The 17,755-nt window shown below is 39.9% G+C and overlaps 1 protein-coding gene across 1 annotated transcript in view; it reads right to left on the bottom strand.

Annotated features, from left to right (window-relative positions):
* Nucleotides 1-441: 441 nt before the first annotated feature.
* Nucleotides 442-17,755, bottom strand: part of diaph1 (diaphanous related formin 1) — a 51,709-nt gene continuing 34,395 nt past the window's right edge. Inside the window, exons 8-18 of the mRNA XM_084719842.1 lie at nt 17,553-17,692; nt 17,132-17,237; nt 16,480-16,590; nt 16,146-16,263; nt 14,635-14,752; nt 11,354-11,469; nt 8,100-8,164; nt 6,176-6,355; nt 3,182-3,727; nt 779-893; nt 442-620 (exon numbers count right to left, since the gene is read on the bottom strand). Coding sequence (XP_084575968.1) covers nt 556-620; nt 779-893; nt 3,182-3,727; nt 6,176-6,355; nt 8,100-8,164; nt 11,354-11,469; nt 14,635-14,752; nt 16,146-16,263; nt 16,480-16,590; nt 17,132-17,237; nt 17,553-17,692 — 1,680 coding nt within the window. The 3' untranslated portion in view covers nt 442-555. The remainder of the gene's footprint in view (nt 621-778; nt 894-3,181; nt 3,728-6,175; nt 6,356-8,099; nt 8,165-11,353; nt 11,470-14,634; nt 14,753-16,145; nt 16,264-16,479; nt 16,591-17,131; nt 17,238-17,552; nt 17,693-17,755) is intronic.

Below are 17,755 nucleotides of genomic sequence, written 5' to 3'. Positions count from 1 at the left end.
TGCATGTGCACTTTTGTTTATGTATATGGCATGAGAGGTGTGTCTGTGTGTGTGTGTATGCTGAGACTGAATCTGAAGGTCAGATGGAATTATATACACACCCACACACACTGTCTGTCTGTGATTTCCTGGTGTCCTGGTTATGGAATGAATATGGAGGAGTTGGAGCAGAAGGCTCAGTGACACTGGGACAAGGTGATAGGAGTGGACAGGTGTGCGTGTGTGAGCGTACGCCCATGTGTCAGCGCTTTGTGCCAGGACAGCAGGTGGCTAGTCAAAGGACATCAGTGACCTTCTCCTTATCCCTCCCTCTACCCTCCTCCCTTTGTCCATCTCTCCCTCTGTCCCCAAGTCCCACTTCATCTCACCCGACAGTGAGCGCTCTGTCTCCACACAACAAGTCATGGGCACATTGAGAAGATGAACACACACACAAACACAGGTGTGGGTGGTTTATTCATGAACTTGTGTGAGATGCTGTTTTGACACAGTGTTGCTGAATAATGTAAATGTGCAGCGTGTCCTCCAAGCAGGGGAAGGGAAGGGTGAGAAAGGCTAGAGAAGATGTGTGGAAAAAGAACTAAATGGAAGTGTGTGCGTGATATTCTTACCTTTGGTAGCTGACGGAAGCAGAGCAGGAGAATTGAAATAAAGATGGAGTTGGGAGGAGAGGGGAGGGGTGAGGGAGAGGTGAGAAACAGAGAAAGACATTGCTCATTACTAGGAAACACAACATGATAACAGCAGCAGTAAAAACACACACAAGCCACACACTCACTCTTTGTCTGCGAGGAGAAGGCCAAGGTGAGTTTGGCAAAGAGCTCATTGTTTTCAAATAGCTCCTCTTTTGCCTTGGTCCAGAAACTGTTCTCAGAGAGTTCCTCCGGCCCAATCTAAGAGAGAGAATTGCCAGTATGTACACAGAGAGAAAGGGTGAGACAAAATGGAGAAGAGAGAGATGTATTGTGTGATAAACATATCATCAAATTGACTCAATTTTCTAAAAATGGTCATTTGTACACCTGGCAAACAATGAGATGAGCAGATAAAGAAGTCGACAGAACAAAAGAAACAGCAGGGCTATAAAAGGAAGAGGCAGGGGTATGATCGTAGAGGGAGGGGAAAAGGGTGAAGGAAGGATGGAAGGCACAAAGAGGAAAGGGAGAGGAGGATAGAAGTAGTCATTTTCTCTAATCTTTGCATACTGTCTCTACCACAAAGCGTCTTGAGCTTCACACACAAGAAAAGCAAAGAAATACATAGGGTTCCACTTCCTTCCCTCTCCCTCTTTCTTTTCTTTCCTCACCCTTACTCTCTGCATCCTTCCCTTTCTTAGTGTTGCTCTGTCTCTATTTTGGTCACAAGGCACAATTAACTTTGTATGTTTTTCCTTCACTTTCCAAGTGTTCTCATCAAAGGGACAGAGAAAAAAAGAACGTGAAACAGAGAGAGCGAGTGAGAAAGCAGTGGTAGTAAATTTACAGATATCAGTCCTTTCATTATGGACAAAGCCTCAGGGATGGGGGCGTAGGACGGCAAAGACAGAAAGTAGGGAAAGGAAATGTGATATGGGGATGAGCTGAAGGAGCAAGAAAGAAAGCCAGAGTGCACGCAAAAAGGAGGATGAGACCAAGCCAGAAAAAAGTTAATTTAAATTACAAAAGAATACTGTCCTTTCTAGCAGCAATTTAATTATCTTTCAGTGGCGCAGTTAAAAGAAGAAGGCTTATTAAAAAGCAATTTCTGTGACATCCTCGTCAAACACTCTCACTAGCCCGAGAGAGAGAGAGGGAGAGAGAGAGAGAGAGAGGCTAAATGCTGATGAAGTCTGCCGAAGCCATTAAACAGTAGCTTTAGGCTAAAGAAAGACAGAGGGCCGTTTTGATGTTTTAACCATCACAGATGAGAGGGAGGAGAAGAACATGAAGCACATAGTCATGAGATACACGTATGCATGCAAGTCACTTTAGGTCGAATCTCACTGTTTAAGCTCCATCTCACATTTCCCTTACACTGTTGCACACAAAAAAGCAAACCCTGAGCCATTTCAAGCTGTATTATAAAACTACAAATACAAACTAAAATACAATACAAAGACATTTACTTACATCAGAAGTATTTATATTAAATCCCTCCTTTTTTAATATAAGCATTATATGCTTATGTGATCATGAGGAGCTGGAATACAGCCTGCTATATTAGTCATAGAAGGATATACATAGCAGAACCGTCTCATTTTAAACACTGATGTTTTTGCCATTAAGACAGATCATCATGATTAGAGGCTGTGTTAGACTTTCTTGTTGTCTGTCAAAATAATCATAATAATAATAATAGGTCAGGAAAGTTCTGTCATATCCTATTAATACCCAATATTTTAATTTTAATTTTTAATGATAATCAGACGTAACCAATTAAATAGCATTTAATTCTTAAAAATAACTAGATCACAACAGATCAATAACACTTAACATAAAGAACAACCTTACAGATTATGCATTTATAAGTGCATGGAGCGAAAGGTTATACAAAAAAGATGATACATTTTCATGTCAACACCACACAACACAGATGAATGATTCTTTTTTATCCCCACAGTGACAGCAGAGGGCACTAAATCACTGTGGCCATTGTGCCTTACCAGTAAATAGTAACAACTCTGAATGTGGGATTTCGTGATAGATTGGTAACCTGCGCAACGTACTGTTTAACAGTGCTGCATGTGAATTACTTAATGTTATGGTAGATTGCTCTAACAATGTTTTAATGATGGATGGCCTTCAGACGCCCCCCAAAAAGACAAAATGAATGAATGAATGAATGAATGAATGAATGAATGAATGAATGAATGAGCCAGTGATGGTAAATATTTGTTCACTGCAACCCCTGCTCATGACACAAGTAAAATCAACTTCTTCAAGATGTTGTGAAAAACTTGGAAGTTGAAAAATTTCTGACGATGCCATAAGTTAAATTCAACCAAACATCTGTGGCTGAGAGTACCCACCTAAATTACTTAGTAACATATGTTACTGAAAATTCATGCTAAGTAGCTACAGCTAAGTTATGTCATGTTACGAATCAAATAATGTAGGATACATCGCCAGATGATAAACTAAATGACAACTTTGCAACTCTCTGAATATTGATAATATACTGAACCACTTATCTTAGGACTGACCTTTCTCCAGTTGGCTCTCTTCAGCTGGACCTCAGGCTTGTATTCCTTCTTAGGCTGAAGCCCAAAAGGCAGTGAAGGTGTAGCGGGAACCCCCCAGCCCCCCATGCCAAATGGTGGGGGTGGAGGCATGCCTGGACCTGGCGGTGGAGGAGGAATACCAGGACACCCAGGTGGTGGCGGTGGTGGTGGAGGTCCCATCCCAGGTGGTGGTGGGGGTGGTGGAGGTCCCATCCCAGGTGGGGGTGGCGGTGGTGGTGGAGGTACTGGCATGCCTGGTATAGGAGGTGGGGGAGGCGGAGGGGGAATACCGGCATGACCCGGTAAAGGAGGAGGGATTGGGGGAGCAGGTATGCCTGCATGGCCTGGTGGGGGTGGGGGTGGGGGTGGGGGCGGGGGCGGCGGTGGGGGCGGAGGGGGCATACCTGCATTCTGGCCAGGGAGAGGAGGGGCAGGCGGTGGAGGGGGCAAACCAGGTGTTGGCACAGGAACAGTAACTGTGATAACTTTAGTTTTGGCCTCTTCCAAATCTTTAGACAGCTTTTCAATCTGTAAAGAAAAAAAACATATATTATGTGATTATAAATATGATATACTGTAATGATATGGTGATATGAGACTAGATACGGCCTTAGATTTTTAATATTGTCTTTTCCTTGTCTGAAAGGCTATATTACAGTTAAGTGATTACATTTATTATATACATATATATATATATATATATACATATATATATATGTGTGTGTGTGTGTGTGTGTGTGTGTGTGTGTGTGTATACATATATATACACATATATATATATACATATATATATACACACATATATATACATATACATATATATATATGTACACACACATATACACACATATATATTGTATATATTGTGGAATAGCATAGAAACAAATACAGATTCTTTATAAGACATATGCCCAGCCCTACTTGACTGTATGTTGTTTGATGTAAAGTTCTTGAACTGACATTAATTTTGTATAGACTTGCCAATTTCCACCATTTCCAATGAACTTCCATGCCAGCAGAGTGATTAGATTTGAGACAAAAGGCAAAACAAAAGTGGTGAAAGAGTGACACAGAGAGAGATTAAAGCCTGGCAGGACTGAGTTTTAGGAGAGACGGGGAGAGAACGGAGTACAAGGCGCTGAGAGAAAAACATAGCAGGGGGGAATTAAGTCCACAGAGGAATTCAAAAGAAAAGTTTTAGAGAGGAGGAAAAACTTCTAAATTCTAAGTGAGGGTGAAATAATTTTTTTATTTCAACATTGAAACACTAATTTCAGTATTTACATCAGCGAGGTGCCAATGCTTGAGAAACAGTCCAAGTCAATAAAGTTCGCCAGCTAATACTGGCATATGAAATAAGACTTAGGTTTGAATAGGAATATACTATATGTAATTTAAAACGTACGTGTATAGAGAAGTTAATGTACTGTATGTGTTTCTTCGGTGTGTAAAGTGTAAACTAAGTGCATGTATGTGTATGAAAGAGTGACTGTTTGTAGCATAACAAATTGTTTGTGTTGTTCCCTCCTCTGACTTTGAAAAAAAGACAGTAACAGACATAAAGGGCCTCTGAGGCAAGCTTTCTTAGTGAGGCAGCAGATGAAGAGCTGGGCACATCATCACACGGAGGGACAGTGAGAGATCTCTACATGTGAAGAAATCTTCGATGGGCAGTGCCTCAAACACAGAGAAAGTGAGCCATCTTAGTATGAGAAGCTTGTTAGACGCCTGGCTGATGATGATGCTGTCGATGCATTGGACAAATGTGTGTGTATATATGCGTGCGTGTGTGTGTGTGTTTGTGTGTTTGGGCTTTTGTGTGGTGAGAAGATGACTCTGCTGGCATCAGCCACTTTGGATAAGGCTCATTTTGGAAGCAGTGTAGTTCCCTTACTGACAGACACACACAGGAACAACTTTATGTGGTACTATGCGCACACATGCACAGAGGCAGACTGTTCTGGGTCACTTGGTGTGTTTGTGAGTTTGGGTGTCACTGTGAGGCAGAGTCCAGCTGGTGTGGCAGCAGGACACTGACAGCTAAACAATCCTCATCTTTGCCTCCCTACTGTATGAGTGTACACACCAGCACACACACACACACACACACACACACCACCCTGCGTGTATCTTGGCCTTAAAAAATTCACTTTGTCCCATCTCGATCCTTTCCCTTTCTTCTTCTTTCTTCTCCCTTTAGTCACTCTTCATACTCACATTCTCCCACTTTCTTTATTTTTATTGAGTTTCTTAATCTCTAAAGGATTTGGCTTCTTTTCACATTATCCTTTTAGTTTTCTTCCTCTTTTCATGCCATGCTAGGAGTTGGCTAAATCATTAAGGCCAGGGGGCTTCTGTGTTTGTGTGGATATGCATGGATGTTGGACAACTTTTTGGTACTTAGACTTCAGCAATATTGCATTTCTCTAAGCCTCAAAATATTTTACCTCATTCAGATTTAGTAAAAGTCTCTGTTTTGTGTGTTTCAAGGAAATTAAACAAAGACCAAATCAATTGTCTAACTCAATCTTCATTTATTCTGTCTTACTGTTTTGGGTCTTCTCTATTGACAATGGCATGAAGCAAAGATAAAAGTACTTTATAAAGTCTGTTTGGGCTGGTCAACATGCCTCAAAGACTGTTGGAATTATCAAACTGGGTTCAAGTCACATTTAATTCAGTGACCCCAAGCATTTATTCAAAGATGAATTCACATAGTGAAAAACTTACTGAGAGAACTTGTCACATTTAACTTACTGGCTCAACACTCCACAGTAAAAAACACTAAAAACGCCAACAGCTTATATTTAGATTTTGAGCTATCTGAATTAAAAAGGAACTGAGCCCCACATGGACAGGTGTGTGTGTGTGTGTGTGTGTGTGTGTGTGTGTGTGTGTGTGTGTGTGTGTGTGTGTGTGTGTGTGTGTGTGTGTGTGTGTGTGTGTGTGTGTGTGTATGTATGAAATTGTGTGTACCTGCTGTTGCAGAGTGCTTAGCTGTTGTTGTAGTCCCTGGTTCTCCTTTTCTCGCTCCAGCTTAGAAGAGGCCAGCTGTTCCTTCTCTTGGCTCAAGTCCTGCAGCTTGTGCTCATAGTCGCCCTCCAGTTTCTTCAACTCCACCTGCAACTCGTGCCGTGCTGTCAACTCTGCGTCCAGCTAATAACCACGTAAAGGGAAACAGACAGGGACAGGCTCAGTAAGAGCATAAGGGTTACATAAAGGGTTACACTTTTTGGTGACTTTACAATTTTTGCGTAGTGGTTCATTATTAGAGACAACATCTTAAGGGCTATAAACAATATTTTGATTAATTCAGGCACTGACAAAATTAGTACCAAGACTGCACAGATATTGTGTTACTGTTGTGAAAAGGGTGTTCCTGACATGTTTGAGCAGTGTGTATTCAGGTAATTATTTTACTTTTAGCACTGTCAGTGACAGCAACATCCACCTGGAAAACAAATGTTGCAGAAGTCTGCAAATAAAACACACTGTGCATTAAGTAATACAACACTAAAATTGTATGAGAAAAAGCATCTGTGAGCATTTGTGTTAAAATATTAAATACTAGATATTATTAATGTATTATTAAAATATTTTCTTGCTGCCTGATATCAGCTATAATGTGAGACCGACTAACAAAAACAGGTTTTTCTGCTCGTGATTTTTAGATCTTGTGAACAAAGAATGGATCTGGTGTTGCTACAATTCAGGAGGTGCTCTGCTACAGGATTAAGGTTGTGCAAGAAGTCATGTATGAAATGATTTTTTAAACAATCTTTTAAAAACATCACGTCTAACTATCAACCCTGAAGCTTTCAAAACACCAGTGTTCTCCAATGAAATATTTGGAGCAGTGTGTGTTTGCACGCACATGCTTTTAGCCACCCTCTTCAAGCTGTAGCAGTTTCCGTATCTCAAAGACTTGTAGAGGCCATTTCCAGCAGTCTAGTGCTTTCACTTTCATTGTATAATTTACACTGCAAATTAGTATCAGTTATGGAGTTAGGATGCTTCAGTGCACTTGTATGAATTCACTTCTCATTTCGATTTTAAAACATTCACATGCATTAAAAAAGTGAGATACAGAAACATTTTACCCCCAATTTTAATTTTCTCACTTTCATAAATTTTCAAGGATACGTCCTCTAGGACACTTGACAAACAGGATAAGAGTATTTAAACAGATGAATCCATGAACACATAGACACACATGGCTGTTTAATTTGCCGACAGCAGATCCGTTACTCTCGCTGTCAGCGTCCTGACAGACTCATCCCTAATTCCTGCCAGAGACTGCCTGCAATTACCGTGTCATACACAACCAGCAATATGGTGTGTGTGTGTGGTCAACAAAAATTAATCCAAGTGTGTTCATGTAATGTGTGCTTGTGTGGATGATCCCATGTGAGAGTGTGTGTCTTTATGCGTGCCTGAATGAAGGGTAGTTTCAGCTCCCTCTTTGCAATTATCCTGTCACTGGGACAGCGACATCAGGGTAGCAGCACACCGCAATCAAGGCATTTACCCCCTTGTGTGAATGTGTAAGTGTTGCATGTATTTTTTACTAGCCAGAGTATTTGTCTGTTGGGTGGCTGTCAGACATGTGTATGCTCATTCTCTTAGTCACTCTCTTTTTTTTTCTCATTTGTCATCCCATGTCAGCCAGACACTGGTCGCATAGAATTTCATTACAATCCACATGTGTCTCTCTGTATGACGGGGAAAGTTAGGCTTTTACAATGTATGATTTTCTTTCGTGTGTGTGTGTGTGTGTGTGTGTGTGTGTGTGTGATTGTAATAGCTTTTATGCTGCAGGGCTGACACATAAATATGAAAGCATGCTGTCGTGTGAGTGCATTTATGATATTCAAAGTGAATTCATTTGTGCGCGTTTCACCTTCTTCTCAAGCTCATTTGCCTTTGCCTCACTGGTTTCCACCTTGGTCTGGTCCACCATGTTGTCTGTGGACAAACAGAGAGGACAGAGAGAAAAGAGGAAAAGGTAGGGGATAAGATAAGGATTTCAGACAACAGACCTGCACACGTCTGGCTATGGCAACATTGCACCTTTGAGTCTGGCACATGCTGTTTGCACACATATTTATAAACAGACACATACACGCAGAGCAAGTGTCCAGTGTGTCTCCCTATTTTTCCTTTGTCTCCCTACTCAAAGTCAAGCTGGTTGTGGCAGCATCTCATTACAACAGGATGCAATCTGTTGCATGTTGCTTCTACACATCATTACCTTTTAAGTGTCCCACACATACACCTTTGTCTGACTATAAGAGAGAAGTGGGAAAAGACTAATTTCATTCTATGTGAAATACATCTCACCCATGTTATTTCAAAGTCTTATATTCAGGGAATATAAGAAACAGGAGGGGTGAGTCACCCCTCCTGTTTCCGACAGACTGTAAAAATAAAAGAAAAACCATATAACAGTCTGGGAGTAATCCATTATCAGAGGTTCTGCTTGGCAGAGGACAGGGTGAGAAGGACACAGGCTAACCAACAGGGTACTTTTACAGAATAATTGCAGGGTCTACAGGTGGTTCAGTGCCCAAGGGCTTGCCGAGCATGTGCAATAAAAGAGCTAATTAACATGAAGATGAATGCCACAAAGTCACTGGATCAAAGACAGCTAATCATGATGCCCAGGAGAGGGATCAAACAGATAGATAGTAGAGATAGGAGAGCTGTGAAAAGCTAAAACAGAAAATGAGAAAATTACATAAACTTGTAGAAAGGGAATTATACAAATTATAAAGAGATAAAGTTTAAGTCTTCAGTTGCAATGAAAATATAGCGAGGGGAAAAGGGAGCTGAAACTATGCAGGATTTCTTATATTTGGATAAACTAGTAAGCAAGGCAGAGAAAATGAGAAATCATTTTTGTGAAAGAAGGTTTTGCCGGATGAAAGAACCTCAGAATAATATGCCAACCCACATACAATTTCAGAGTGTGCATTTTTTTGTAGGAGTTTACATGGTTATTGGATGTGTAATGGGGGGGGGGGCGGGGGGGGGGGGTTGCTACTTCTGTCATGGTAGCTAGGCTAAATGGGACAAACTTCGAATAGAGAGCACTATGGGAGCCAGAATGTAGGGGAAAAAACTGTGCTGAATTTCAGAGTTCAAAGAAAAACACTAAATAATGCATGCAGGGCAGAATTGGGCTGCTTTCCACCGATAATAACTCTGGCAGCCTTAAAGGAGGCCAGCCAGCCTGTGTGTGTGTCAGGACACATTTAGAAGCAGTGCAATTAGAGCCTCCTGTGGTGAGCAACGGAGACCTGCCATAAAGCAGTATTGAACTCTTGAGACATGTCCTGCACCTCCATTCTGTTCTGGTTTAGTTTACTTTAGTCAGCAGGTGTTTCCTAGTCAACATTTATAGCTGTCACTCACATCCACACATTTCAGCAAAATTCAGTATTTAATGTTTGTATTCAGTGGTGACAGGAGATGACATGATCAGTGGTCATCGTAAGACTTTCTTCATCTCCATAAAAAAAGTCTGTGTTACCACAGCAGCTGGTAGGGATTCTGTGTCGTGTTCACATGAACTTAGAAGACAGATTCACAGTTTTCCAGGTCTGTCTTAAAATAGTCAGGTGCCTGTAAGATAAAACAGTTTTTGCTCACTTTAATCATTCCTCCTTTTTATACTGGTCATTAAAAGATCTTTTCTTAATGCACTTCCAATGGAAAGGATGGGGAGGGGGTTGGTCTACAGTCTCTGTTCTCTGCAAATATATATTTCAAAGTTTATCTGAAGTTAACATCAGGCTTTAGCAATCTGATTTAATCAAATTTCCCTTTTTCTGTTTCCCCAGCTGCTATTTCTTGTAAGCTGCTGTGGAGGCATAGTAATACAAAGAGGGAACACAGGATTGCACAGTTAATCAAAATATTATCAAAATCTCAATATGGTTAAATACACTATTCACATTTTTTGATGAAGGAAAAATGTGTGACAAAATAGGCTTGTAATGAAGAATTAGAGTGCTGCAGTGGTGCCCTGGCCTACAAATCTTGTTCTCCAGATGTAGGAAAACAGACCCCAACAAATGTCACATAATTTTTCAGTGAAAATGAAAATTGTGTTCCAAAAAGGATCACTCCCATTAATGGTGAATCAAACTGCAATCACAGTATCTGTCAAATTAATACCTTTTTTTACCATATCATGCAGGCCTTACTAAATGAACACATTGGAAAGTACTTACCTGATTTGTTTAACACAGACTGTTGAAGCTTAATTTTAACGTCAGATAAACTTTGGAATGTATTTTTGCACAAAATGAGGACTGGAGATTTTGTTCCTGTGTCACTTTGACTGGAAGCAGATCAGGGAAATGTCTTTGAATGGCCAGTGTGAAAAGTCGGAATGATTAAAGCAAGCAAAACCGGTTTCAATGCTCATATGGGCACTTGATATTTGCCTTAAGACAGAGTCGAATAATTGTGAACCTATCCTTTAAACATAGGGAATGCATGCACGCACATGTAGCTGGGCACTGCTGACTTTTACTATATTAAGACTTTAAATACAATGCCTGAGTTACCATCTAACCAATCTATCATTTTATGTCAAGGATCACACTATAGAAGAGGACAAAGAAATCTCACCCACTCATATTGTGAAAACGGTCTCTGGGATTGCTTCGTTTCATAAAGCTTTTGTCCTCTTGATAAAGTTGCAAACTATGACTGTAAAACCTGTAGCACAATTGAGCTTACACTGCTACATATTTCCTCTCTGGCTCCACCCTGTGGCATTTCTAGAACACTACACATTTGTCAACCATGTACATAGACAACGTAACATGAATCATAACCAATTTAATGTTAAATAATATAGAACAGGTTTATAGCCATTGACAAGCAAAACAACAATTGTGTCAGTGATTGGAGTTGGGTGGGGTGAAAGACGAAATATGGTTCAAAGTTTCAAACTTCACAGTACTGTGAAACAATGTTTTGGTTTATCTGGTACATGTGTATTTTTGTGTTGAGTTGTTCTTTAATGCTTGTGAAAGTGCATGTAAGTACATGTATTGTGTTTAAGGGGGATGGGTGATGGGCAAGATGGCAACCTGAGAAAAGAAAGAACTGTTCTGGGTGTGTTGTGGTCGAACAACTCACCTATCAAGCCCTCAATGTTGAGGCTGAGGTTACGGCACTTGAAGTCAGGGTCCGCTCCATTTCTGTGAAGCACGATCTGAGCAACACACTCGTCTATCAACTTGTAGTACTGAGGCCTGCAGTAGGAAGGAGTGATAGATTTACAGAGAGATGGATTAGGAGACAAAGGAATGAGACAGGAGGAAGATAAAATGAGAGGGATGGTGGAAGAGGGTAACAATGGAGAAAAAGAGTTCAGATGTGGTGCTGGAGAAAAAAAAAGATAATGATTCACTCCCTACAACACACTTTGCATGTTGTGTCCACGATGACATTTATAGCAAATGTGTGTCTTTTACAATACCAATCTAGTCTGCTCACATTTGTTGATTTGTTCATGCAGAGGACGGCATTGACAAAAAGCAAGCAGGTTCATTTGTTCAGACAAACGTGTGAACACGCATGCTTTGTCACATTGTCTGCAACTGAGATTGGCTGTCTGTGTGAGCATGATGGTTTGAGTTCCTTGTCACAAAGATTGATTGTGTGCAACTGTGTTCGTGAGAGTGTGTTGGTGTATGTCCAGCGCTCCGTGTCTGATCAGGCAAGCTTCACACAGACACTCAATTTTGGAGGTGTCTTATTCCCTGACCCCATTAGATGTTGCCAGAGTCACAAACTCAATACTTTATTTATTCTGTCTCCCACCCTCCCCTGTCTCTCTTAGTCACTCTGCCTTTGTCTAACACTTATTCCACTCCTTCACTGCACTTCAAGTATTTTTTTTTTCTTTTTTTCTTTTTTTCATTTTAAGCAAAGATTTATCCATGGAGCAAGAGAGACATCTAGTGTGATTCTGGAAAACTGAATCAATGTGAAATTGAATTTGGCCAAATCCTAAATCTGGCATTAATTAGCCTGAACACATTAAATATATATTAGGTATATTAGGGGAAAAGTGGTTGGTAGACCTAAGGCTATATACATTGTGATAAATCCTAAAATAAATATACAGATGTCACTGCTTTTTAAAACTACATCTATTGAGCTCTGTACACTCTGTGAACACTGTATGAGCATGTCCATTCAAATGAGTGGATTTGTACATTCTAGTAAATTCCCAGGCCTCCATCTTTATTTAAGATTGAAACGCAGTGATATCAAGAATGAAAAAGGTATTTCTTCATCCATTCCCACACAAATGCTAACCCCTACATTCCTTGTACGCCCCTCCCTCTTTCTCTCAACATCTACCCAGCAATTTACCTCAAGACTCAATTTCTTATTCATTATTGTCTCGCCCTCAGCCTCCCTTCTCTTTTCATCTCTGTAATTATCAAGGTGTATTTTCTGCCACTCTACAGCTCTCCCTCCCACCTGCACTTCATGTCTCTCTGTGGAGTCCATCACAAACGCCCTCTATTATATTCCACTGGATCAGGAGAATGGGAGGAAGAGATTCCCTTCAGCTGGGACTATTTGTTTGGACCAACCTACCTTTTCCATCATCACAATTTATTCCCAAGCGTGTGTTTGTGTTAAAAATTTATCTAAAGTTCATGTCTGTCTGATATTATCAAGACAACACTAGACCAACTTATCTCAAATATGTGCATGCCTGCACATGTTCTGTGTGTGCTATGCCTCTATGTTATCAAAGGGATAGTTTGGATTATTTGAAGTGGGGTTGTATAAAGTACTTAGCGATAGCCAGTGTATTACCTACAGTAGGTGGTCACCAATTTGTCAAAGCAGAGAAGGGAACCAGCATGGAAACTAAACACTGTACTGCACTGGACGGGGTGAGCAGTAAAATGTGTTTCAGCCAGTTAAAAAAGACCCACCTAAAAAATTATCATTTTAAGAGCGTGCTAAATTTAGAATTCTTTCACTGCTTTACTTTGCCATCTGAAAGCCTTTTCCAACAGGAAACCATCATTATAAACCAAATTTCCATCCCTCCAAAGCAACCAGACAAAAATAGTAACTTTACCTTGCAGAACACCCGATTTGTTGTTTGTGTTACTGTTTGACTTTGGTGAATCTGAACTAATCTTTTTTACCAAAGTCACACAATAATCACCTCCCATGATTATGCAAGGTAAAATTACTACTACAGTGGGACTCCTGCTGCTTCTACAAACTGGGGGTGTGGCAATCACCATCTTCTATCAGTAGGATACTGGCAGTGGATATAGCTTATATCCCACGTCAAATAATCCAAACTATCCCTTTAAATAAAGCAAAGCATTCCTCCCTTTTGTTTTGCTAAGTGTCAAAGCGGACACACTTGTGTATATGTGCATACACTATACTATACAACTCTTGACTTGTCCTTAACATTATTCTACCCCCATCTTGTCATTCATTCAATCACTCCCTCTTCCCCTCTCCTCTGTTTCCCCATCTAAACCCCAGAGGCCTTTGGAAGATACAGGGAGAGACATTAACATATTTCGAGTGATAAGCGGTGATGGCATTCATTTCTATTAAAATGGAATTGTACGTCTTTGCATGTATTAATTTCTCAGCCTTTGAACAGTGGTCTAAACAAACAGGAAATAGAGAAAAGGGCTGAGAGGATGATGAAAAGAGGGAACTGATGAAGGAAGAAACTGCCTCTTAAGTTTTCCTTTTGTCTTGATTATTTTTTAATAGGACTGCGTGGGCGCTGTAGATGAAATTGCCAGTGATAACACTGTGAGTGTTACATAAGAACTTTTTTTTATGTATTTGATACAGCTGTATGATTTTGACAAAATCTTCATTATTTTTTTCCCCAATATCGATGAGGAAACAATAAAATACAATAATACAACAATTAAAATTCTAGAAAACTCCAACTCTCCTACATCTTTGCATTGCACTTAATACAGCTTTTCTCTGCATGCCCAGTCAATCATAACATTTTAATAATTAGCCTTATTATAGTTTTATTATCCATAAATGACTGTTTCTGTATCACAATGATAGAACAGCAGTGAGAAGTAAATCCCAGATGACACAATATTTGGGTTTTTGTCACAAAACAACATTATATCAACTAGGCTTGGGCAATAAAACAATAGTGATATGAATTAGCGATAGACACTCCATCAACAGCAATAACAAAATCGTTCAATAAAATGTTAAATAGTTTTTAATAGTGTTTGTTTATCTATGACCTTTGTCATTTGATAAACAAAGTCATTAAAGTGGCCAGATATATTGATTAGTGCCAATATCAACACATTAGCTCTAATATGTGAATGTATGAACATGCAAGAGAGTATCTTATGAATGTGTATGTGTTGGTGTGCTACCTGGCCAAATAGTCATTGCGGATCAGCAGCAGGTGCTGCATCAGGGATAGGAAGTGGTTCTCGGCCTTGGAGTCCTTCACAGTGTTGACAAGGATTTCAAACATTTCCCTCACATCATTGAAACAAACATTAAGGGTCAATTAACACAATGAATCATAGAGTTTAACACAAATATGAAATACTCCAAACACAACATTTTCAACAACTAGTGACTGAACAGTCTTGAACAACCTTTGCTGCATATTATTTACGCAGTTCATCTGATAATCCTTGTGTAGAGATAATGTAATGAAATCTCAACATGTCTTGCACAACTATCACAATCTTTCCAATCACACAAATACGTTGATGTTACATTATATGTGTTTGCAGACAGCAGATACAGTGTTGCAGTTTGGGAGGTAGACTGTGACTACACTGTACTGGTTACTCATGGGAGACACCTGGTGTTGAAAATCCTAACTGCATGTCAAAAGCAGCAAGGAGGATTACAGCAGCTAGTGAAATTCTCTTGAGCCTTTTTAAAAAGATTATATTTCAATGACACTACACTGTTACAGTAAGGGTCATTTTCTTGTTATCAAAATTTGTCCATTCTGGATGTCCAGTTAAGTCAAAGAGCCAAAAAGAGAACACATTGTGGGGCAAAGATAAAACAGCATCCTTTGCATCCTTCCCTTAAATATATATCTTTATAAAGTCAGGGAAAAACATTACAGATATTCAGGTTTGACAGAGATAGGCCATCACAGAAAAAAAGCTGTTTAGAGACAAATTCAAGTCTAGTTGTCACAATCTTTTCACAAAGTGGTCAGATATGTATGTCTGCAAGTCCACATACAACACTAGATATTAACACTTAACTAAATAGTTTCTAATGTTGCTGGATTTACAGGACTGCAGAAGAGTAGCTAATGTCTGTGAGATGCTAGTATGGAAATACTCATTTTGCATCTGTCCTGGAAGAAAGTAAGTGACCAGGCTGATTGTACAGAGAGAAAAAAGAGTGAGTTGATGATGTTTAGATTGCTGAGTCGTTAAATATAAGGAAAATGTAACAGACCTTGTTCATGGCAGCCATAATAATATTATTAAATAGTAGGGTAAAAACACAGGCATTACCCATGACAGTAATTAAGGTCTCGTTCTATTTAGTTTAGCAGAGGTTTGATAGGGAGCCAACATGCACAACAGCAGCACCCTGAGTCTGTTTAACCTGAATGGAACTGGGCCTTAATTAGTATTACTGGTGACATCTGTGTTTGCCATAGAATTTCTGGTCAAAATGGCCCATGTGAAAAATGTCTACCTTATATACTATCTATTTGAATTGGACATATTCTTTCACTTTGAAAAATGGTTTGATGACTGTTCCTTTCGTTGATAATACGAGAATACAAAACCACAAGCATGCAAAGCTATGCTGTAACCAGGTGTAGAATTTTCCAAGGTCATAAAGCAGCCCATGCCAATGTGTACAGAGGGACAATTTTGTCCAGTGAAAGGATATTCCATCTCAATACGGATGTCTTCAAGACGTGCTTTGAGGTCCTCGGAGTCATCTTCAGCTTGCTCATCAAACACTGTGAGTTGCACCCTCAGCTCTTCATTTTCTATCATCCGCACTTCCTGCGGGGAGAGCGATGGGAGATGGGGATGGGTGGGAGGTTGTAGTGGCAGAAAAAAATACAACAATCATTGCGTTAAGACCATTGAGAGAAAGCTTTTTTTTGTTGTTGCTGTTGTTTTAACACCACATGAGTGTGTGTTAGCCAGTCAGAAAGACAGAGTGAGAGAAACATCAAGAGTCACTTTGAGGAAAGATCAAAAGAGTGTTTTCAATACCGTCAGCTGTTCTCTGAGTCCCAATCTTAGCAGTTCAGAGCGAATATGGATCCTGAAGTCCAACTCTTCTCCCCGGCTGATCAAGGCATTGATCAGCTGCATGCAGCCACCCTGCCAAAAAATACATCATAGTCAGGCTCACAATTTAGACTGACTGGATAGATGATAACTGTAATACAAAACATGACATTTGTCAGCTGGGTAAATCTTTCACACAGCAAATTAAATCAGGTAGTTCTGTCTATCAAATGCAACTGTGTTGGTGTCATTTATCAAACAAAAACAAACACAGGGATTTATAATTGCTTAAGCCAGGGTAGGCGGTTTATTTTTGGCTGGAGAAAGATCTCTGATTATTCAGTCTCATTCCCAGTCTGTCAAATTACTGACACTTTGGATTGGTGGCTCGAAGTTGGTTGACTGTTTTGGGAATGAGACTCAACAATCAACTATCTTACAACCTGTGATTGATCCAATCATGGGCCAGAATTTCTAAAGCGTAAAAACAGAGCCAAGAGGAGGAGCAGAAGTCTAGTTTTCTCTTTGACCACTTGAATTACATTATGCTTAAAAGTTATTATAGAACTTTTGTCCAGTGACGCCAAAAAAAATATTGCTTAGGACAGCTTTAACGTAGCATGTGTATGTATACCTTAAGAGCAATGTTGTGGTTGTTCATGCCAGCAAGGAGCGGCTGAAACCTCTCAATGTCCCGTTTCTCTGCTTCCTCGGTAATGGCTTCCAAAACACGCTCATGACTGCAAAAAACAGACCATTATGCACATTATATAAAATGCTGCTACACGTCATTATGTCAACAAGACATAAATCCAAAATGTGCCATGAAGAAACATAATAACAGCCTTTACTGAAAGAACTACTATAAGTGATTGTTCAATTATTGCCGTCAATTCTAGGTTGCCAGTCATTGCAAATAGATAAGTTCAAAGTAGTTTAGACTTTACTGAGGAGGAATGATGAATGATGAGGATGATGTGCTTATCCAGGATCATTCATTTCTGTATGTTCCACTTACTAAATGACATGGTGTTTTACATTTCACTCATACTTACAGGTTCTCAGGATGTTCCAAAATTGAGATGGCAGAGAGCAGCTTGACAGCATCCACCATCATATGAGGCACTCTTGGGTTGATGGCTCTGACCAGCAGAGGAATTCCCTCAGCTGACTCCAGCATTGATTTCAGACCATACTAAAGGGGAGAGGAAGCAGATTCAAGTTAAGTCCTTTGATGGTCTTTTTAATGGCCTTTCTT

The sequence above is a fragment of the Lutjanus erythropterus genome, chromosome 5 (assembly GCF_056507025.1).
Source record: "Lutjanus erythropterus isolate fLutEry1 chromosome 5, fLutEry1.hap2, whole genome shotgun sequence".
In the NCBI taxonomy this organism is placed as follows: Eukaryota; Metazoa; Chordata; class Actinopteri; order Lutjaniformes; family Lutjanidae; genus Lutjanus; species Lutjanus erythropterus.
The sequence above is the reverse complement of the archived record's forward strand: the minus strand, read 5'-3'. Positions and strand labels throughout refer to the sequence as shown.